Source organism: Aspergillus brunneoviolaceus, assembly GCF_003184695.1.
Source record: "Aspergillus brunneoviolaceus CBS 621.78 unplaced genomic scaffold BO95scaffold_7, whole genome shotgun sequence".
NCBI classification, from domain to species: Eukaryota; Fungi; Ascomycota; class Eurotiomycetes; order Eurotiales; family Aspergillaceae; genus Aspergillus; species Aspergillus brunneoviolaceus.
In genome coordinates, this window is record NW_020290737.1 from 492,031 (window position 1) to 513,559 (window position 21,529).

The window sequence follows — 21,529 nt, forward strand, 5'->3', positions numbered from 1 at the left end:
AAGGTCCACGGTACTAAGACGGACAACCTACCGCTTTAGTGTCCGCTTAGGGCCTCAGGCTAAGAACTGCAACAGCAGCAGTACGTACCGCACCCCACTAATCTCCCGCCCGCTAAACACAGCGTTATCGCAAGTGGGGCCTCCACATTCCATAAGTTCTTCTCTCCTCACCATCATCTTTCCTCCCTCCCTCCCACACCTCGTCCTCCCTCTACACCAACAAACCCACAGAACACAACCAAAATGCCGCCCCAAACCCAAACCCCAACATTTCCAGTCCAAATCCTCGACGGCGGCTTGGGAACTACTCTCCAAGACCACCACGCGACAACCTTCAACTCAACCACCACCCCGCTCTGGTCCTCGCACCTCCTGATCTCCTCCCCCCCGACCCTGCTCGCCTGCCAGCGCGCCTTCATCGAAGCTGGCAGCGACGTCCTCCTGACGGCGACCTATCAAGTCTCCATCGAAGGGTTCGCGCGCACCAAGACCGCCTCCCACCCGGACGGGATCCCGCGCGATGCGATCGCGCCGTACATCCGCACCGCGCTGACTGTGGCGGCCGACGCCGTTAGAGGATCAAACGCCAAGATCGCGCTGAGCCTGGGCCCGTACGGGGCGTGCATGATCCCTGGACAGGAGTATAGCGGGGCGTATGATGCCGAGCATGATGACGAGGAGAGTTTGTTTCGGTGGCATCTGGAGAGGTTGCGGTTGATTGTCGAGGCGGTGCAGCACAACGACGGTCAAAGGTTGGAGGACAAGGTGCAGTATGTGGCGTTTGAGACGGTGCCGCGGTTGGATGAGGTGCGCGCGGTGCGGCGGGCGGCGAGGGCGGCCGGGTTGGAGGCGATGGGGATCCCGTTCTGGGTGGTGTGCGTTTTCCCCGTCGAGGGCCAGGATGCCTTGCCGGATGGGAGTGCGGTGGAGGCGGTCGTGGAGGCGGCGTTGAGTGGGCCCGAGCCGAAGCCTTGGGGCATTGGGATGAACTGCACCAAGGTGCATCGGCTGGGCCGGTTGGTGAAGTTGTTCGGGGAGGGGGTGGAGAAGGTGCTTGGGAAGGAGGGGGCGCGGGCGAAGCCTGCCCTGGTGTTGTATCCCGATGGCACGCAGGGGGAGGTCTATAATACCACTACCCAGGTGTGGGAGAAGAAGGTCGAAGGACCCGGTGCTGCGGATTCGGTATGTCTCTCACACACACTCTCTCTCTTTCATGCTTTCAGCTGTGGTCATGGCGTCCGTCAAGTTCTCACACTTGACTTTCGTGAGAACTTTCATGTTGCGCATGTGCACTAACGATGAATAGCGTCCGTGGGAAGTTCAACTTGCAGAAATTGTCAATGACGCTCGTGCTGGCGGCCACTTCAGCTCGATCCTCGCGGGTGGGTGCTGCAAAGCGTCGCATCATGACATCGCCAAGCTCCGACAACACTTTCAATGATTATCAACCACAACATATGTACAAATAACTCAAAAGTCACTACGCGAAAATGATACCAATTATAGTGGAGTGATACTATGTATACTAGGATAGAGCCAAAAAAGGGTTGAAAAAAAAAGTCTAGTGGGTATCACCGTCTAGGTATATACAAGTCTATATACAACAGCATGTGTATGTACTTAGAAGATCCAGTCAACAAAGCGCTTGAGGGGCGTCCGGGGTCCGTGGTCTTTGACAATGATCTCGCCCTCCACGAGGCGGCCAGACCAGAGATCCAGAGTAGATGCGCGGACAAACTATAGTAACCTATTAGCGTCTACTCGCGAAACAAGAGGGATGAAGTGGGACTAACCTTGCTTTTCTTGAAGATCTTCCAGAGAATGATTGGCACAATGAAGATCGGAATGCCAACATACGAGGCGAAAAAGTCCGAGGTAGACCAGTTCCCCTTGAGGAAGACAGGGAATCCGGCCACAAGAGTGATAATGGTGGATCCAATGAATCCCACCCACGCGGTGTAGGGCTGGAATGGGCCCTGCCAAGGGAGGGTATCGCGACTATGGCCTTGGACCTTCATCGCCCGATGGAAGCGAATATAACAAAAGCTGAGAGTCGCCCAAGCAATTAAGCCGGCGATTGTGCTAAGGTTAAGGAGCCAGGTAAAGGCTTGAGAAGGACCACCACTTCCGAGACCTAAGCAGAATTTTGGTTAGATGAATATTTTGATAGTGAACTGGTAGTATATGCTTACTCAGATAGGCCAGAGGGCCGAAGAGCCAGGAGACGACCACTGCAACATACGGAACACCTTTCTTTGTGACCTTGCCGAAAAACTGGGGGAGTTGGTGATCGGTGGTCATGGCTACGATCATGCGTGAGCCGACCCAGCAGTACGAATTACCGGCAGACCAGGCAGAGATCAAAACACAGGCATTCACAACCGAGGGGAGACCACTGATGCCGGCCTGCTTGATGGCGATGACCCATGGAGAGCTGTTGGCATTGCCAGAGCCAGAGGTGAGGCCAGAGGTCCGGGGATCGACAATCATTCCAATGAGCAGGGCTCCGAGGATGTAGAAGAAGGCAATGCGGTAGGTAACGCGACGGGCAGCCTTGGGGATGGCGCGGTGCGGGTCCATAGCTTCGGCGGCGGCAATGACGACAGTCTCGACTCCAACAAAACTGAAGGAGGCGTTGACGAAGGCTGACAAGAATCCCAGAAAGTGCCCAGTTGGTCCTGTAATGCCATTGTAGTTGGTCCAGGGACCAGGGTTGTGCCAGTAGCGGAAGCCAATGGTCTCGTGGTTCGGGCCGCCGCCTGCGGTGATCACGATGGCCACGATCACCAAGCCCAGAAAACACAAGACCTTGATGGCACCTGTCACGACTTCACTCTCGCCATAGAAACGGACACTCATCAGATTGATGATCAAGATCAGTGCCAAACCGACTGTTATCACCACGGCCGGTGTTATGTCTGACCAGTAGCTCACCACGACCGCGGCCGCGGAGACCTCTGAAGCAATGGCAATGGTGTAACAATATCCGTAAGTGATGGCGAGAGAGAAACCGACGGCGGGATCGATGAACCGAGTAGCCCAGTGGGGGAAGGAGCCTGCAGTAGGAAAGACGGTCGCCAGCTCGGCGATGCTTTGCATGACACACCACAGCACAAACCCCACGACAATGTATGCCAACAACAAACCGGCCGGCCCTGATTTCGCATAGGCAGAGCCGGCTCCAACGAAGAGACCAGTTCCAATACCACCACAGAATCCAATCATGCTGATGTGGTAGTTTTTGAGCCGACGCTGAGTGGCACCACGGCCACCCACGTTAAGCTCCATCTCCCCTTTTACCGGGGGACCATCCTCTTCGCCATAATAGTTGGGCACCTTCGGATCACCGCTTCCATGATGCTCAATCTTATTCTCCGCAGCGGAGACTGAAGAGTCGTACATCGTTTGCGCCGAAGGTGGTGCAGGTGCTCACAGGCAGAGGAAGTCCGGGGGAAAAGCTGAAATGTGGGATGAGGGGGGGGGGGAAATGTCTTGGAGAGAAGGAACACCGGGGGACAATTATATCAATCGAAGGCAGGCAGGCGACCAACCGATTGAACCGCGCAGCTTGCCACCGATCGGCCTCGCGCGGAGAACCACTTTTTTTTTCTACCCACCGTCGCCGCAGTGTGCAATCGCCATCACGACATCGGGTAGCGGATTGGCACCATTCCCTTTTGACGCTAAGCGTGCCATCCTCCCCACCGCACGCGTGCCGCTCTATGGTGAATTTCCGAAGACGGCCTCCACTTGGCCCGTAAGATGGGGACTGCGATTGAACATGCGAATTAGTCATTCGTGTTGATACAAGCTTTAAATGACAGGGGTAGAAGAACCAAGAACTTCTTCTGCGTTCAGACCGAGTCCAGGATTGGAGGAGCCATGACATGAGGAGAACCGGTGTGGCGAAGAGAGATTACAGTTTTTCGAGAAAGAAGCGTGAAAGTTCCCAGTTCCGGATCTGCCCTTGGGAGCAGTGTGCGAGGCACGTGTTTTGGATGGCCACTAGTCCTGGTAGAGCTTAGTGTGGTCTGCAACGGTTCCTGCAGCCGCTCACTGCAATTCCGCACTATCAGCTTACGCTTAAAATTCTAGCGTCGTTCGGGCCAGAGCCAAGACGGAATTGCTGCTCATCGCTTCTGGAGTCATTGTGCAGCATAGCAACGCAGGTGTGCTTTCTTTTAAGGATCATCCACATGGATTTCACTGTACTGAGAATCGCTACGTATACTTCAGTCTCCTTCCATCATCGTCAGGTCCAGTCTGAACCCGCCGCCTCCGATTCGGAGAAACCTACTCCGCTTCTCGCATAGCTCTTACGTAAAACTCACACAAGCTCGGGGACCCAAGCGTAATTAGCTCCCTTTCGATACGCTGTTCGTGAGAGCAATCAATCAATGAAGCTGGGCAAAACGATAAGAGATGGCCGCGGTTCTGTGCTGAAAGGCAATTTCGGCCGAGCAAAACGATTGCCTGAAAAAACGGGATGAGAGGTCTAGATTGCTGGGCGCATCGAATATTGTTCTTCTTCCAATTGATGTCACTCTTTGCCACTGTCAGGTGCGGATGGACCCCAGGTGGCTCTCATGAGCACATTCCCATGTCAGATCGCGTCATAAGAAGAGAGTGATCTTTTGTATAGTGCTTGGAAGGTGTAAGAAGAGTGGTGTGGTGCCAATGCCTAACGGTAGCCTCTCGAGTTCTCATCAACCATTGACGCCCATATTCATTCGTCTAAATGCTCAAGTGGCGATGCATAATAGCCTTCGCCAGTGGTAAAACATCGCAAGTCGGGAGTGCTGGCTTAGTTTGCGCTGGGTCGAAAACGGTCGTTCCTTTAAAGACAGAGAGCAACTGAAATGCGCAGGCTAGTTAGTAGGTCGCCAGAATTACTAGTCGATCTCGGACCCGGCGAGCCCGGTTGAGAGACTAAGTAGAGCTGATCTCTCGTTGATCTGCATTGACAGATATTGGTTGGAAGCTGACCGTTATGTGTACCTATTACCTATCCAATGCCATAAGCCATGAAGCGCAATGGTCATCGCTGCAAACCATCGACTATACTGCAATGAAATGTCTATGCAGTCATTCATTTGCAATATATCACATAACCACCACAATCCCAGCGCAGCAGCGTACAAGCTCGAAAAGCGACATCGACCGAAATGCACATTCTCAGAACCCAAGCCTTCACCCCCAGCAAACTAATATACATCACACCAAAACCAAAGCCTTTTTTGATCCCCAACGCCAAGCATACAGTACATAAAAAGACACATCACCACTCGCCGAAACAAAAAAAGTAGAGATATCATCACGATCCATCATCACCAACATCCTCCCTTATGTCCCATCCAAAACCCCCTCATTTCTTCTCACCATCCCCCTTCCCCCAAGTCCAGACATCCCAAATATGCTCGCGGATCAAATCCCCATACCCCTTCCCCTCATCGAGGGCCTTCTGCTCCTCGCGCAGGCGCCGCTCCTTCCACCCCTCGGTCTCGCCACCCATCCACACGCGCTGCAGGACGGGCTTGTCGAACTCCTCGCGGGCCTTCAGCTTGGCCAGCTCCTCCCCCTTGGCCTCCTCGATCTGCCGCTCGCGGTCCGCCTTCAGCCGGGCCTGGATCTCCAGCGCCCGCTCGCTGGGGAGCCCGTTCCCCAGCGAGGCCAGCGGGTGGCTGCGGCCGGCGGAGATCTTGTCCTCGAGGCGGTCGACGATGCTGCGGCCGGTGCGCTCGCGCGTCAGGTGGTTGGCCGAGATCGAGAAGGCGCTGAGCTGGAGGACGGTCAGGTTGTCGAGCTTGCGCGGCGGGAGGGCGATGAGGATCGGGGAGGCAACCAGGAAGGTCCAGGCGGCGTAGGTCTTAAAGCGTTGGTAGTCGGCTTCCCGCTGGCTTTGGAGCGTGGCTTGTTGTTGCTGCTGCTGCTGCTGTTGTTGCTGATCTGGGGTAGTCGGGGGTTGTGGGGTGGTCATTTTGTTTTTGTCTTTTGGGGTGGGCGTCGGCTGGGTGAGACGCTTCTTCGTGGGATTCAAGTGTCAAGAAGTAGACAGACAGACAGAGTCTTGATGTTGGTTGCTATTGAGTGTGGGTTCGTTTATTTTCGTGATGAGATTCTTATCGGATCGGATGCAGGATATTGTCTCGAAGATGGAAATTTACGGTGGACGGTTGGGCCAGATGCGCAGACACAATGGTCATGTGACGTCTAGACATGCATCATACATCGCTTTCTTGACAGTCGCTAGGCCTAGACATAGGATATATAACCGGACCAGATATCGATTATTGTTGATGCTCATGTGCATAAGAGGCAGATAGGTCTTTTGGATGACAGTAGAGAACCTTCATCTCCAAGTAGAGCCTCGCCGATGTCCCATTGCAATACAAAAATGTGAGGTGACCGCATAACAATACAAGGCGCGTCAATAGCCGCTTCTTGAACCATCACAATATCTCAACAACAACAAACTCCCTTTCATCCCCTACTCTAGGGACATCCTGTTCATACTAGATATTTCGCGTGGCCTATCCGAATTGGAAGATTTGAGGAGGTATGTGAAGTGATGCCTTTGTTCATGGAATGTGGGGAACATTTTACTGATCATAATCTACTCATATAGGTTGCTAAGTACAAGCATTGAGAGGAATGGCCTATCTCCTCTTTCCGCTCAAATATAACAACACTTCTTGAGTGGCTTTTTATGTGGCATTGATTCTCGTCATTGGTTGCCCAAGAAGCTTCGCATGTTCCTTTATACTCGCACAACAATCGAGCTTAGATGGATATTGGGTGCAATTTCCGGCATCAAGAAAGAGATGGTAGGCATGGGAAGTCGAACTTTTAGATGCTGACAGTATCAGAACTTATATACAATAGAGTAGTTCATTGCTGTGTATAGTAACTTATACTGAGGTGGACTATACTACCCATCATGGAGACGATATGCTATTTCTAATTTACATAAGAGCAGACACGGCCCGCCGATGGTCTACATACAGACCCTCACTCCGCGAGGGCAAACAGAGCTCTTGTATCGATGTCGTCGGAAATTGTAACATGCTCGTAGTTGGCGGCCACGTTGTCTGGCCTTTTGGCTTGTGCTTCCTGTATAGTTTGTGGAGTGCGACCAGTTTTCTTATTGATAGAGCAGCGGTGGTCGTCTTATAAGGAGATAGCAAGCCTCTTCGCAAGCCTCTTCGTGTCCGTTGTCTTCATGGTCATTGCCATGGTTCGAGATCATTTTGTTGAAACTTCTGAAGTGTGACTTTTGTCTTTGTGGGCAGGGCAGCGGTGGTCGACTTGTTGGGAGGCAGCAACACTCTTGAAAATTGGCGAAGTGGAGTCCCTCAACAGGCGAGGGAGTCTCTCCCAACGTTGACCTGGTGCCAGTTGGGGCGGTGCGGCTGGAAGTAGGAGGATGAGGGTTTTGAGATGCAGAGTCTCTGTCCCTGCTTTGGTCAGAAACATCCTTCATCTCCACGTCCAGGTTCTCACTGACCTTGGACTGCTGCCAGTTGAGAAATGATAACGAGAGTCGGCTAAGTGGATTCTTCGGCGGGCACGGGAAACGTCCTCCATGTCCACATCCACATTCTCTTGAATGTTAAACAACTCAATGTCTTGGTCATACATGATCATGGGCTGAATATCATGGAGAGGTTGAGATTCAGCGTCTTCAAAGTGAGCCCTTTTTGGAGAAAGAAACACATCTTTCATCACCACGTCCTGGTCATTGCTGACCTTTAGGATAGATCTCGGGGAGAATGGGGATTGTTAGTGCGAGAACAGAGGAAAGAAGAAAAAGAGAGGCTGAAGGAGGAAGTCGGAGGGTGGGGGCGAGAGACAGAAGACGAGACAGGAAGTGGAACTTGGGAAGTGGAAGTTTATGGAAAGAGAGATTCAGATTACCATGTCGATTCACCACGGAAGGAACAGTTTGATCTGTGAATACAATGGAAACTTTGCTGTCGGCACCAGAGCTAGGAAGGAACAGCTAGGCAGGGCCACCAAGGCGCTAGCCCTAGGTGAAGCAATAACCTCGAAAAGCATTGGGTCTCTAAATAAGTACAATACCTACAGTAAAGTGAATAAATCAGGTTGATAGAGACACCTACTTGTCCAGTCGGGACTTAGATTGATCTACAGTGAATGCCAGCAGTCATTCGGCAAGTGGGCAAGTGAAAATCTCTTGGTTGATCTGTCTCCTGACTAAACTACCAACGAGTTGATGGAGGGAAGAGAGACATTGATGTCTGTAGCTTTAGCTTGCAGTCCATCGACAAATACCCCATCGGGGTTCAACACCATACATGAGGAATAAACATGGATTCTCAGACAAGACAAGAAGAGAGGAACTTGAAGCTTGCATTGCTTCACTCACTCCATCGACACATCACACACCCACCAGGGAAGCTCAGGGGCATCGACCATCTCAACATCAGCGTCCTCCATCTCCACATCTTCATCCTCGGCTTCAGCCATCTCAACATCCGAGTCATAAATGATCTCGGGCTCGAAACAATGGAAGAGGTGAACTTCTGCACCAGCAAAGTGTACTTTTTTCTTGGGAAGGAAGACATCTTTCATAACCACATCCTGGCCATTGCTGACCTTAAGGATGGAACGGGGATTCGCAGGGCGGGGGGGTTGCTTGGAGGCAGGCGTTGTATTCCTAACCTCACAACGAACATCTCTCATCACCACGTCCTGGTCATTGCTGACCTGGGACGGACGCCGTTGGGAGCGGCAGCGTCGGGAATCAGAATGGCGAGGTTTTTGAGAAGCAGGGGCTCTGTCCCTGCCCTGGCCAGAAGAGTTAGGCAGGGACTGGAGGCGCATACCCTGCGTTGCCTGGCCGGAAACATCTCTCATCACCACGTCCTGGTCATTGCTGACCTGGGACAAATGCCAGTGGGAGCAGTGGCATAGAGAGTTGGGGTAAACATAATCACGGATTGTTTGAGAAGCAGGGGCTCTGTCCCTGCCCTGGCCAGAAGAGTTGGGCAGGGACTGGAGTCGGGTACCCCGCGTTGTCTGGCCGGTTTGCTTGTGCTGCCTGTGTGTTTTCTGTGGAGTGCGACCAGGTTTTTTGTAGACAGAGCAGCGGCGGTCGTCTTCTGAAGAGGTCGCAAATCTCTTCGTGTCCTTTGTCTTCATGATTCTTTGCATGGTTCGGGACACAGATAGAACTTTTTCGTGTTCTATGAGGATCAGGGTAATACGGATTTCAAGTTCAGGTATAAAAAGCAACGCGAGTACGTGAAAGCAGATTTTGAAAGCAAGAACAGTTTTTTGAGACTCCTTTTTTGTTTTTTGGTAGTCTGGAGAGAGAAGGAGAAGAGAAGAAAGATCGAGGAGAGCCGCGAGGAGAAGAGCTGGTTTTGCTCGGCCGCACTAACAATTCGATGTCATGATGCTTTCAAGGTGATTCTGCTACTGAAGTGAAGATTCCGGTAAGCTTGCCTCAGAAATGACAGCCAGATGCAACCCTGTAGCCACAGTACCCTTGCAGAAAGCTTAGCACAGAGTCTGGCATAGTCTGGGGGTGACGCAAGATCATCCCAGCTGCGGCTTGGGATTCTGGTCGAGCCAATCCGCGAGACAGCCCTGCAGAGATATCGCAATTAAGCTTCCAGGTACGATCAGTTTGCGTGCAGGAAGCCTCGTCGGAACTTCCGGTCCAATAAGTGAAGCACCATGTGGCAGCAGGGCTACCATCTTGTCAAGTCTGGCTAGACACTTTTGCCCAACTGCGATTCGAAAGAGCGACCGTACGATTGGATTGGGAAGCGCTTTCCGATGTCTTCATCGCTCATGGGATTGGATTGCTTTGATCCTTTTTCTGGGTTGCTTCGTAGGACCGCCAGGAGAAGGTGCACTTCCGGTTGAGGTCATGCTGTCTCGTTTGCGCTTCTCTGCTTTAGCATTGCTGCGCTTTTTGCGTTGCTCGTCTCGAATAGCCAGCCTTCGTTGTACCTCCTCAGAGATGTCCTCCGTGTCAATCGACACCGGAGTTATGCTCCTAACGTCATCCTCACCCCCAGGCAGCACCTTCATTAAGCGCTTACGCTTGTGATGACGGGCTGGGTCAGCAAAGGCCGACATAGTCTCTGCATCTGGTACTGCAGCAATAGTCTCCTCGTCTCGTTCGCTCGCTTCTGCGCGTGCCCGTTTCGCCCGATCTCTCGCCCGAGGGCCATTGCCAGATGAATCACTCATCCGACGAGAAGATGACGGATCTGAGCCAGAGTTCGAGTGCAAGGTTTTCTCAGCATCTAGATTTCCTATCACAAAGTTAGGTCCATCTTCAATGACCCATAGCTTCGACTGGAAGAATTTCCCTGCAGAGAAAAACTTTCCGCAGCCTGGAGGAAGCAACGTGACTTACTGGAACCCTATGCCGGCGTGTTAGCACTATGTCAACAGCACCCATACCCGCGATGGGGAGAAGCAAACGAACAACTCACAAATTTGCCTTTGATGATCTTGAACTGCATCATCAACTTTTTCGTCCGCTCCAACATGTTGGTAACCAACCGCGACGCATCGCCATTGGACGGAACCTCGCCCTGGACCTGCTGTAGCAGCGCGAGGTGGGATACCAGCAGCGACTCGTGCTGGGCGCAAACCTAAACGATCCACAAGGTCAGTTTTCACATGTCAAATCCAACAACACCGTACAATGCGAGCCGGTAGGATGACCAGCTCGTGCGGTCATCTCCGGGAGAAAGCTTTTTACACACCTCAGCCCATGACAATTGCTGTTGCGCGGCGTTGGCATCACCACTACCGCTACCTGGACTAGGCCTACTCTCGTCTTCTACCTCCTCTACAGTAGGATTCATGGGGGGTGGTGGCTGGCTCGATAATGGCATTGCGACAGGATCTGAACCAAGGAGTGAAGTTGGATTAAGGGCGCGGGGAGATCTTTTTTGCTGATTGGGGACCGGCCCGAGAATGCTGCTCATCTCTTGGCATTTCCAGCCCGCTATTTTTAGACCCTCCCTTCCACATGGTAAATCGAGATCGTCTGGGGAGGTTCCAGAGATTGCTTGTAATCTCCGTCATTGTCGAGTTTAATCGCCGTTGGAGGCGATCCTTCCGTTGCAACATAGGCTGGGTCAGGACCTTTGCGTCTCTTTTCCGGCCTGGCATAACGGCTAGGTAACCGTGCTGTAGACTCGGAGTACAATCCACCCACTCAGAATTTGAGATCAGACTTCGGCGCTTCGCCTTCATCCTGTATACTGAACCGTTTCTCAAAAGATCATTTTGAATAGTATTTCGCTCAACTTTTCATAGAACTGCCCTAACACTTTCTGGCTTCCTCTAGCCAGCATTCCAACATCAGACCCGTATACTAAAATCCATAACTCTCGAGACAAGTAGCAACAGTGCACCTCATGTACTGCCACTAGCTCCAGCCACTGGAAGCGACCCGTGAAGGTAGACTACTTCAGTTCCATGAGACCACGCTGCGTTCATAATCGCACATGGTCAATCCTGAACATCTCCTCGCAGTGCCCCGCAAACAGAGCCCTCAATTCTCCCCTCCCCACGCCATCAGACCCCAAGTCCCCTTCCACAAGCATCAGAGCCTTCCACTTTTGACACTGAACTTGGGTCAATCTAAACCTGGAGTTGTGGAGTTGAACGGTTACACATGCCTGGCCTTGGATCTGGATACACCTCTAGAGGCTTATCAATCATACTTCTAGGGTCTGCGACTATCGGAGCTCTGGCAGATTTATCATCAGTTCATCCTAGCGGAGTTCAAAGGCTATTTTACGGCGAGTATATCAGATACCAAGCGCATATTTTTGCTTGAGCTCAAGACCTCTACTATCACTGACATGTGGAAGGATCGAGATCGTGGGCATATTCACAAGATGAATAGATAGGGGCTGGACATGATTGTAAGGTATTGCGCGCTGTCTAAGAGATATGTGAAGTCCGTGCTCATTGATTGGCACAATTCCAATGATCAAACCAAGTGATCAATCTTCTAGAGATGAAAGTCATCTTTTATCGAAATTTAGTGTTCTATTTGGCTCGAAAGTATTCTTATAGCACGGCCAACATTTAGGAACATTCAAAATACTTCGTAAGCGAGTCAAGTGTTGACGTGGGCTCTTTTGGGGCAAGCCTTGATAAAACTGCATTACGTCACATTGGTCAAGAATCATGTCCGAGAAAGACAATGCAGTGATATTGTATCAGGCCAAGGAAGCGACACAATCGTTCAATGGACAGGGTAACCTAGCCGGTCAGACCACCATGTCAAACAGGCCTTATACCTCATCTCGGGACTCAGAGCGCTCTTTTGAACGATTGCCATGCTCTAGACCGGATACTTGGTTGCCCTCCCTCGTTTGCTGTGTGCGCTTCTCCCACTTGAAAACAAAATGTATAGTGATGAAAAGAATAGCTGCCAGCATCGAGAGAGCCAGGTACAGCTTTGCGCCAATGCGCCAGTGGGGTGCTTCCTCGGCGGGATAGGCGGCAATGGGGAGGAATGCGCTGAGGAGATATGAGAAGAGTGTGCCGGTGGCGAATAATACTGTCCGGACTTGAGGTTCTGTCTCGAGATGCGCGGTTGCCCAAGCGCATAGGAGCATTGTGGAGACGCTGGATCATCCGGTCAGTAGTGAGCCTGGTTTCGCTTGTCAGGGAGGGACAAGGGGTCGATTGTTGTTCCTCTTCAATTCACTTACGCTCCGATGTAGTTCATATACCATCCAACCATGTAGGCAGACTCGTTGCTCGGGCGAATGACCAGAATTATAAGGGAGGTGATGTTGATTACCTATCTAAATATCAGTATCTCGCATTGTGATAAGATGAGATCTCTCTCCCGGGGAGTGCTCACGGCATGCAAAAGCAGAAAAGGAAGTCTTGTGCCGAAGAAATCGCTGAACCCACTGAAGAGGATCTCGGCAACGAGTTGAATCGCTTGACCAATAATGGGAAGATAATTGAGCATGGCAACTGAACTAAGTTTCGGGAGTCAGCACGTGAAAAATGAATGGGGTGATGAGGTTGGTTTACTATTTTTTTGTTCCATCAGCGTTAGTCAAGGATTTGAGCCAAAGATTGAAATAGTTCGTTGGGGTCGTCCCCGTGCCAATGCACCATGCAACTGAGACTTGATAAGCTTTGTTGCTGTAATAGTGGAATATCTTGAAGAACACACTAGAGAAAAGCCAAAGATGCCAGAATCTCAAGGCGCGAAGGAATGTTTTGGGCGTGATCCCAACTTGTGGGCTTCGGCCGACACGACGCGTACGCGCAAGAGCAGTTTCTATGCAGGTGTCAGGATGTGGGTCTTTTAGGAATATGCCATGTAAGTTAGCTCACCGATGTGTCGGGGCTTGAGATAGATCTTGGAGAGCGGATTCTGTCTTTCCGGCTGTGGATTATGTTAGTGGTACATCAGCATCTCGGAGGTCAAGTTGCGTACGAATCCAGGCATTGCTACATAGGCAAGGAGGGCAACAGTGATCGTACAGATTCCCTGTTCAAACAATGATTTTAGTCTCAGTAGCACATATGACACGATTATCCTTACTCACATTGATTATGAACGCCCATTGCCAACCGCTTCTTCCAAGCGTGCCGTTCAGATTTGTGGACAGTGCACCTTGCAGTGCTCCAGAAAGCATGGCGCCGACCGGTTGGGCCATGTTGTAAAGACTCATGCGCAATGCCATCTCATGCGGAAGATACCACTGACTAAAAGCGATTGCCTCAGTATTCTTTTAGGCGAATGAGTTACAAAGAGCATACCTGATAATAGTAAAGTATCCCGGCCAGGTGGCCCCTTCGCAGAAGCCTATGAGAAAGCGAAGGCCATAGACCTTGTATTGTTAGACTCTCGACCAACTGTGGCAAACTCTTCTATTGAAGGGGCTGTTACCTGCTTCGCAGACGTGGCAGTAGACAGACAGCACGTAAAGATACCCCAAAGAACCTAATTCTTCGAATTAATGCGCTGCACGTAAATTGCGCCTAAAAGATTATTCCTGACCTCACATGTAGGCAACCAGATTGTTGGCCCTATATGAGATATAATAATACATGAGGGATAAAGCATGACCATGTAGCCAATGCTAAATACGATCAGCATGGGTAAATCAGCGTAGGGGAAAATAACTCACTTAAAAAATGTGGTGAAGTAATTTAGCTCGTTTCCATAAAGCTTCAGATCTGTCTGCATGCCGGACACATATGCATTGCTCTGATGAATCCTTCTTAGCTTCGGCATTACAGTCAGCAAAAGGCATGGTCAACTTACAATGTTGGTCTGGTCGAGGTACTTGAACGCATATCCCAAAAACCCAACAACAAGGAAAACCGCATCCAGACGCCATACCTAATACTCCATGAGCTTCAAAATTCATAATAGATTAAATGACGATAGAGATCTTACCAGCGCCCTCTCAGCATCTGAGTCAACTAGACAGATGTCATTCTGCTCGAGCTCTGTGACTTGATCCAGAAAGTCCTTGCTATACCTTTGACGAGGAGCCATTCCCATTTATCTGACGAGAACCGACTGCGATTGAGAAGAACCAGCAAAGACTCTTGAGGAATGGTGGATCGCATGACCCCCTTGCTTGTACCCAGGCTTTATATTATAATCCAGAGGGAATCGACGCAACTACCGAAGAAGATCGGCCGTTATCACGATGAGATAGTGCGAATGGCATCAGCACGGGAAGCGAAGACGTGCTCTAGACCATACCCCACTTGAATGATCAAGCTTAAAGAGGGGATCAGTGCGTTTCGGTCCGATCGAATTGCCTCCGTGCGGGATGGGCATGCCTTATCGGGGTCAGCGAGATAGCTACGTAGCAGCCTTGATGTCAGGGTAGCTGTTAATCATTTTGTTCGGGACCCCTTTCAAGACCCGACAGTCAGTGGAAAGGATCACCACTATACGGGGGGGAAGGCATTATACACCCTAGCATATAAGACTTGGAGTCAAAAACACCATGACAGCTAATAGAGAGAGACCTTCAAGCTATACTAGAGCCTTGCCCAAGACGAGAAGACTGCATAGCATTCTTGTAGTCCAATGATGGCGGGACGTGGTATACGATAGAATCGAGTCTGACAAGTCATAAAGATGGAGGACGGAATAATTCAAGAGATTTAAGCTATTGAGCTCAAGCTGGCTACACTTAGAGAACTCTGAAACGAATGTAATAGCTCTTGAAGCTCGCTGAAATGGACGGTGCTGAGCAGAAATGGAAATTCGAATCATCTCATGTGTGTACCGTACCGGACAGAAAAGAGGGGAAGTGACAGCAGCCGCGGGAAGGTTCTGTCGCACCTGTTGCCGCGCTTCCTCAAGAAACCATTCAACATTCACACAACCACCTACCTAGGTGGTCAGTCACTCCTTCAGGAAAGCCTCAAACCATGACTCGATCGCCTATCTCTGCATTGGCCTGCTTTGCATACCAAGTACGAACAACCTCGTTCAGGTACGTGCTCAATTCTTGCTTCTTGCCAGGCGATGCGAATGAGTCTACCAAGGTGCTGACAACAAATTCTTGACTCCAGGCTGGGGCTTCCTCGTGGGAGAGCCCCCTTGGGTGCTTTCCGGTCATATGCCTTTGCGTCGGCTCAGTTTTAGGCAACCCTTTCCCACGGCTCAGCGACTCGGTGACCTGTAGCGCCGCCTGGACCACTTGACCAACAGCATGATCTTTACTATCTTCCAAATCATGGAGCAAGTTGAGGCTCTTGTAGTGAGTCTCAGTTAGTTCACTCAGATCTCCTGCTTCACTAACAACGGTAATCTGATAGCGGATAGATGGTTTTCTGGAGGCCCTGCCGTTCGACGATCGCCGAAATGTGGGCTTCAGATTGAGGAGATGTCCAGACTCCGAGGAAAAATGGCTGGCAGCAATCTTTCGAGCACGGTCACTGCCCCTCAGCAAGATTCCCAAGTCGATGAATTGATGCTTGAGTGTGTTCAGAAATGTTTTGTCATCTACTGAAGAGATATCCTGCACGAACAGTCCATACGTGGACTCTATCTGCTCGATAGTCATTAACCTGCCGTCTTTAAGGTTATGAGCGTGCAGGAGCGGTTGAAAGTGATCTCGCAAGAGCTCAACGTCAAAGAAATGCGATTCTCGCCGGGCGAGCGACGGTGCCTTGAGGGTTCCTGAACCTTGTTCATCCGGACAAATAAAAATGAAAGGCATGTGCCCTTGAGACAAAAGCTTTGGAATGAGCTCACTAGCTATTATGTGGGATAGAAAATCAGATCCCAGGAGAATGGCGACATGGAGAGACTTTGCCCGAGGGTCTTGGGTCAACGCGTCCGCGATTCGCGCAGCATGCGCCGCGACACGATCAATGGCGCTCACATAGAAGTGTGTGCCACGCGTTAGCGTTCCCATAGTGTACAGTCCGGGTGCTGCTTCAAAAGTGTCAAAATCGACATCCACTCCGCCTGTTGGATGAGACTTGAAGAGGCCTTTAGTCACTAGCGACCGAATCAACGAAGATGAAATCCGGTCGAGATGGCATTCCTGACCTGTAGCCTCAACTACATAGGATGTTTCAACCAGTCCCGATGAGGTGTTCGCGAAGAAAACTTTCCTTTCAGCGTCCCAATCGACTCTTTCACCAGCGACGACGTTCAATTGGGATTTTTCCATTAGGTCCAAGATCTTTTGGGCATTTTGTATGGGCATCCCGTGGCGGTATCTCATCCAAGGACTAAAGAACTTGTCCAAGAACAGTTTTTGACTTTCGACTGGTAAACAGCTCCAATATCGCTCTATAACAGGTGCGGTGTGGCGAAGAACAGTCTGCCAGTGAACGTTTCCATCCCGTGCGGCCTTGATATCAGCTTGCAGTTCTTCGAGCGGGGAGGCATGTTTCCGAAACCAGCTCCAATCGCCATTGTTGATATAATCGATCTCGTCCATCAAGCATGTCATGAGCTTGATCAGAGCGTCACTTGGATTTGCTTCGACCTCACGTGCAAGTATGTGAAGAGAATATCGGCGAGGAAAAGGCTCCGGCTCCCCTTGAACTGTAGGCACTCGCCCACTGCGCGACATGAATGTGATAGGAGCTTGGTGTCCATTCTGCGCAAGGGCTATAGCGGTGTCCACAGCTGACAGTCGGGATCCAATGACCAAAACGGGAGCATCGGCAGGGATATTTTTCAAGCTTTCCGTGGGCCATGGACTGGCGAGAAATTGTGGTTGATTCATGAGATGCGTATACGCGGTAGAGGTGAAGTTTCCCGGTGCCATCACGACTTGACCTGCAAGACATTGCCCGCCGCTGCTCAAAGTCAAGAGAAATGACTGATCATTCTGGCGCTCAATGTCTGTGACTTCATCGTGAACGAAAGAAACGCTCATCCCTAGTTGCTGGGCCGCATTGAGTGCTTGATGTGACATGTCTTCGAGGTAATTTCCATAGATATCTCGGGATGGAAACGGCCCACTCTCCAGCTCGCTTCTCCAACGTGAGAAGTGCTTGGGATCATTGAAGTATAACCCCATTGTGTCGGTGTGCATGTTGATGATGGTGCCCGAGCACAGAGAAGAATATGCTAGCCCAGGGCCAAAACGTGTATCCTTCTCAATCACAGTGACAGGCGGCAAGCTTTTCCCATTTTTGGCTTTCTCAACCAAGTGCATCAGAACTGAAATGCCACTTGCACCAGCTCCGACTATGACGATATCACCCATATTGGGATCACAATGAGATGACTGTGAGCTACCCATGGTCAATTTGGTACCAGAAAGTGGAGGGTTGTTGATGTGTGGGCACTATGAAGTGGTTCTAAGCATGAATAGAGGAAGAGTATTTATGCTACTCTCTGACCCGTACGGACTGTGTCGGGAAAACCTGATAACCCATCACGAGGTTCCCAGAATAGAACCACAGACAGTCATGACCATACTCTGATCACCAGTTATAGATCGCCAAGACCCCGCTTTCAACATGACCGTCCATTCTCCATGTGCATTTTCCAAACAATGAGCGCGGTTCTTGCACTGTGAGCCATTCGGGGTTTCAAGGATACCTCGTTCATTCTCAATGTCGGCGTCTGTTGCCAAGAAGATCTTCGTGACCAAACCGAATATGCTGCAATTTCCGACGAGAGGATCACGCTTGCTCAGGTGAGAAAAATGCCACATACATGCACTATTGCACGATGGACGTTTTTGAATTGCTCTTGACTTCGCGCGGCACATCGAAGAGCGAAACTATCATGGTAGCAAGCATTAGCGCCATCTGATAGATCACGCAAGTCAGAGATATGAGCAATGGTAATTACGTTAATCAATCGTCTCATCTTAGTCCGGTGGTTGTTTCTTCACATCTAGACTCGGCTGGCCAGGCCAGGAACATGATCCTTGCCTTCGCAACTGGAAACGTGGTCATGGGTGAAGCATCATTTGCCACGGACACAATAGTGGTCCGTGACAAACTACTCGAGATTTTATGTGTGAGAATGCATCGATTTAATGATTGGCTCAGCATACATGCAGCAACGATCCAGTAATACTTCGCCATGCAGCCCGAAGAGTCTTGATTGAATAAGCCCTTAGAAAATCCTCCGCTCCAAGACTTGTCCCGTCTATCGCGAGTCAAGTTCAGTTCCTCGTGGTACGTATAACCGCAGTTACTGCTTCAATGAAATATGAGAACCTGACGTGGCTGATAGCTCCTGGTCCAGGGTTTTGCCAAGACATGTACAAAAGTATGACCCCATTGACTGCCAATTTGTAGAGGACAATTGAAATGATACACGGGTCTACTCACCGGCATTCATCCTCGACGCTCAGATCGTCAGAACTGATTGATCACCCTCTTGGGCGAACATTTACCCGACTAAGCTGGCCGGATAACATCATTTCAGCTATAAAGACGATCGTCGGCGCCTCAGGGGTCTAGCACTTCGTATAGCATCCTCTAGTAGCAGAGTTCTGCAAACTCCAGAGTAAGCGCTAAAGACTAGCCCTCACTGTGATCTCAATCGATACTCAAGGCAGCATCGATGCCATCGGCATACCATTTCCTTGGCGGATTGTGGCATCTGCGGTCTTCGAGATCATGATTGGTCCCTGATCCTTCTGCCCTATTGACCCTATTTTTGGCCTAAAGTTTCCTCTAAGGCTTGAAGGGTCTTTGCTCGGCTAAAATAGACAGGAAACCAGAATTTAGGGATCATCCGTCGGCTGATGCGCATTGTTTCCCCGGACTCTCCCCCGTTTCGAGTTACTCTAATTCCGCGTCGAGCCGGAATAATCGGAGTCGGAGGTGACATGGTTACCATGCATGCCGCCAGGAGCTACAGAACGCCTTATAGCGGGCAGCGGGGAACGGCTTGGCATGCAGGCATCTTCCCCCTCCCCCTGGATATTTTTAGCATTACGGAGTAGATATTTTGAAGATCGCTAATCTTCGAATCTCGGCCTAGGACTTTTACCGGTCACATGTGCGGAGTATACAGAATTGAATAATAGCAGGCTAGTGTGCATAGTTTATGCATATCTAATTATGTGGCATTCAGTCTAATACTTGACACCAAAACAATCGTTTCGACTTTCCACAACGTGCTTTGACGCAACCCCACGTTTTTCCACCGGCAAATCTTATCCCGAGCCTACTCTACCTCTTACCTTACCTGCCCCCCTTTTTCCGAGAGCAAGGCAATGATCTCAGATCTTGACCTTGACGCGCCATCCGGTCTTCGAGATCCTCGCCCCCAACAGCACCATCGCACCCAGTAAAATAACTACTCCCGCCCACACCTGGGCTCCGATGTAACCATGGGCCTTGGCAACGAGAGCGCCACCCAACGGAGGTCCGGTCAAACATGCAAAGCTCATGATCGTGAAGCCCATTCCGATCCGTGTGCCAGCCTTGCTGAGGTCCGTAATCAGGCTGGAGAGTGTGGGTGGCCAGAGCCCCTGGACCGCATTGGCGCAGAATCCGTAAAGCACGGCGAACGTGTAGAGCCCCGCTGTGGAGTGCACGGCCGCCCAGCAGAACATCAGCACGCTCGAGGCCACCGAGAGAGGAATGACGGTATTCAGCGGGCCCAAATGGAAAGAAGCAAAGTACGCGGGGATCAGGCGTCCAAGACTGGCGGCCGCGTTGAGCACAATAATCAAGTTCGTTGAGTCGGAGTAGGTGAGTCCGATCACGCTTCGGCCAAAGGCACCCACATAATAGACTGCAAAATACATGCCCCAGAAGTTGAGCCAGATGGCCAGAATGAAAAACGTATAGATTGGCTCGTCGCGGAAGGCGGACAGCTCCACGAGGGGGCCCGACTTGCGCGGGGGCAGACGAGTGCGAAAGAGCGCAACGGCAGGGATAGTGGTGGCAAGCATGACGAACCCCACAACGCGCAGGGTCCAGCCAAAACCAAGGACAGGGAGTAGGCCCTTGACCAGCCCGGGGAAGACCATGCCCCCCGTCCCGCTGCCGACCAGACAGCAAGCCACCGCAAATACGCGGCGTTTGTCGAAATAGGTGGCCACTAGACCCATTGCGGGGCAGAACTGGAGGCCGCTGCCTAATCCTGTGCAGAGTCCCTGTGCGAGAAAGAGTTGCCAGTATTGGGTGGAGAGAGAGGTCATGAAGACGCCCAGAATCTGCAGGAATGCGCCGGCGCAGAAGACGTGACGAAAATAGCCTGCGTCCAGCGCTCGTCCCGAAAAGGTACCCACGAAGAAGATGAGAAACATCTGGATGGACCCGACCCAGGAGATTGCAGACTCGGATACCCCGAGGTGGGTTTGGTAGTAAGACTGGAAGACCCCATAACTGGCGAGGTAGCCCCAGGTGTTGAAGCAGACGAGGTGACCCATGGCAGATTGAGTCCATGCCATGGCTCCGCCATCCGGGGGCGGCTTCACCACGGACTCTGTGGTAGAGGTTGAGATATCATCTTCGATGGTTTTGGTCATGGTTGCTGCTGGCGCAGGAAATTAGGAATCCAGATGCTTGAACAAAGGTGATTGAAATCGCTCGATCCTGACTCTAGAGCTTCCGGGCGCTATTTCTACTCTTTTGTAGCGAAATAATGGCATGTCTTTTGATAACTAAAACCCCAATCCTAGAAGCCGACGTGCAGTAGTCATGAGTCGATAGCGGTATCGGCCGAGTACTTGGCTCCCGATTGCCTAGACACTAATCGTAGTCAAGTTCGATAATGAGTCACGGGCCATCATCGACTATCCTTTCGAGCAAGTTCGCTTGTTCGTCCTGTGCAAATTTGGTATTCCCCGATTTCTCCGCACAAATGACAGTCACAACAGCCAAGCATGCAGCTGACGAGGACGCAATGCGGCCGCGGGAACACCTCTTCGACCCTGTTGCGACTACCTTGGCATGCATGGATCGTGGAACTCCGTCTTATTTGCATGCAAGCGTAAGCTTTCTCAAGCCGAGGAAATTTCCATTGCAGAATAATGTCGCTATTGTTGGGTTGCCCCCTTTTTTCCTCTTATCGGAGCGGGCCTTGAAA

At 51.0% G+C, this 21,529-nt stretch overlaps 8 protein-coding genes across 8 annotated transcripts; 1 reads left to right on the forward strand and 7 right to left on the reverse strand.

The window, feature by feature from the left end:
• Positions 1–172: 172 nt before the first annotated feature.
• BO95DRAFT_511277 (homocysteine S-methyltransferase family protein) lies at positions 173–1,631 on the forward strand. The gene is made up of 2 exons (XM_025591421.1): positions 173–1,182; positions 1,307–1,631. The coding sequence occupies exons 1-2, from the start codon at positions 244–246 to the stop codon at positions 1,439–1,441; spliced, it is 1,074 nt and encodes a 357-aa protein (XP_025446409.1). The 5' UTR covers positions 173–243; the 3' UTR covers positions 1,442–1,631.
• Positions 1,545–3,542, reverse strand: BO95DRAFT_248823 (putative amino acid permease). Its single transcript, XM_025581407.1, has 3 exons — positions 2,193–3,542; positions 1,794–2,134; positions 1,545–1,737 (listed from the first exon to the last, which is right to left on the reverse strand). Exons 1-3 carry the CDS (start codon positions 3,400–3,402, stop codon positions 1,621–1,623), a joined length of 1,668 nt encoding a protein of 555 aa, XP_025446410.1. The 5' UTR covers positions 3,403–3,542; the 3' UTR covers positions 1,545–1,620.
• A 1,823-nt stretch (positions 3,543–5,365) lies between these two features.
• On the reverse strand, positions 5,366–5,920 carry BO95DRAFT_328572 (uncharacterized protein; the record flags this gene model as incomplete). Its single annotated transcript, XM_025581885.1, has 1 exon — positions 5,366–5,920. A coding segment is annotated over one exon (555 nt), but the record flags the coding sequence as incomplete, so codon positions are not given.
• Positions 5,921–7,352: 1,432 nt separating this feature from the next.
• On the reverse strand, positions 7,353–9,162 carry BO95DRAFT_459838 (uncharacterized protein; the record flags this gene model as incomplete). Its single annotated transcript, XM_025588685.1, has 3 exons — positions 7,353–7,454; positions 7,501–7,759; positions 8,387–9,162. 3 exons carry the CDS (start codon positions 9,160–9,162, stop codon positions 7,353–7,355), a joined length of 1,137 nt encoding a protein of 378 aa, XP_025446412.1.
• Positions 9,163–9,810: 648 nt separating this feature from the next.
• BO95DRAFT_459839 (uncharacterized protein) lies at positions 9,811–10,880 on the reverse strand (the record flags this gene model as incomplete). Its single annotated transcript, XM_025588686.1, has 4 exons — positions 9,811–10,289; positions 10,394–10,400; positions 10,473–10,634; positions 10,749–10,880. 4 exons carry the CDS (start codon positions 10,878–10,880, stop codon positions 9,811–9,813), a joined length of 780 nt encoding a protein of 259 aa, XP_025446413.1.
• Positions 10,881–12,078: 1,198 nt separating this feature from the next.
• BO95DRAFT_405602 (MFS general substrate transporter) lies at positions 12,079–14,937 on the reverse strand. The gene is made up of 14 exons (XM_025584011.1): positions 14,435–14,937; positions 14,300–14,377; positions 14,163–14,242; positions 14,033–14,114; positions 13,922–13,975; positions 13,792–13,862; positions 13,578–13,737; positions 13,466–13,519; positions 13,363–13,414; positions 13,199–13,306; positions 13,054–13,144; positions 12,875–12,998; positions 12,720–12,811; positions 12,079–12,633 (listed from the first exon to the last, which is right to left on the reverse strand). The coding sequence occupies exons 1-14, from the start codon at positions 14,540–14,542 to the stop codon at positions 12,297–12,299; spliced, it is 1,491 nt and encodes a 496-aa protein (XP_025446414.1). The 5' UTR covers positions 14,543–14,937; the 3' UTR covers positions 12,079–12,296.
• A 485-nt stretch (positions 14,938–15,422) lies between these two features.
• Positions 15,423–17,810, reverse strand: BO95DRAFT_405605 (FAD/NAD(P)-binding protein; the record flags this gene model as incomplete). The annotated part of the gene is made up of 1 exon (XM_025584012.1): positions 15,423–17,810. Exon 1 carries the CDS (start codon positions 17,766–17,768, stop codon positions 15,423–15,425), a length of 2,346 nt encoding a protein of 781 aa, XP_025446415.1. The 5' UTR covers positions 17,769–17,810.
• Positions 17,811–19,572: 1,762 nt separating this feature from the next.
• BO95DRAFT_248871 (monocarboxylate permease) lies at positions 19,573–21,091 on the reverse strand. The gene has a single exon (XM_025581408.1). It carries the CDS (start codon positions 20,967–20,969, stop codon positions 19,713–19,715), a length of 1,257 nt encoding a protein of 418 aa, XP_025446416.1. The 5' UTR covers positions 20,970–21,091; the 3' UTR covers positions 19,573–19,712.
• Between the last annotated feature and the right edge of the window lie 438 nt (positions 21,092–21,529).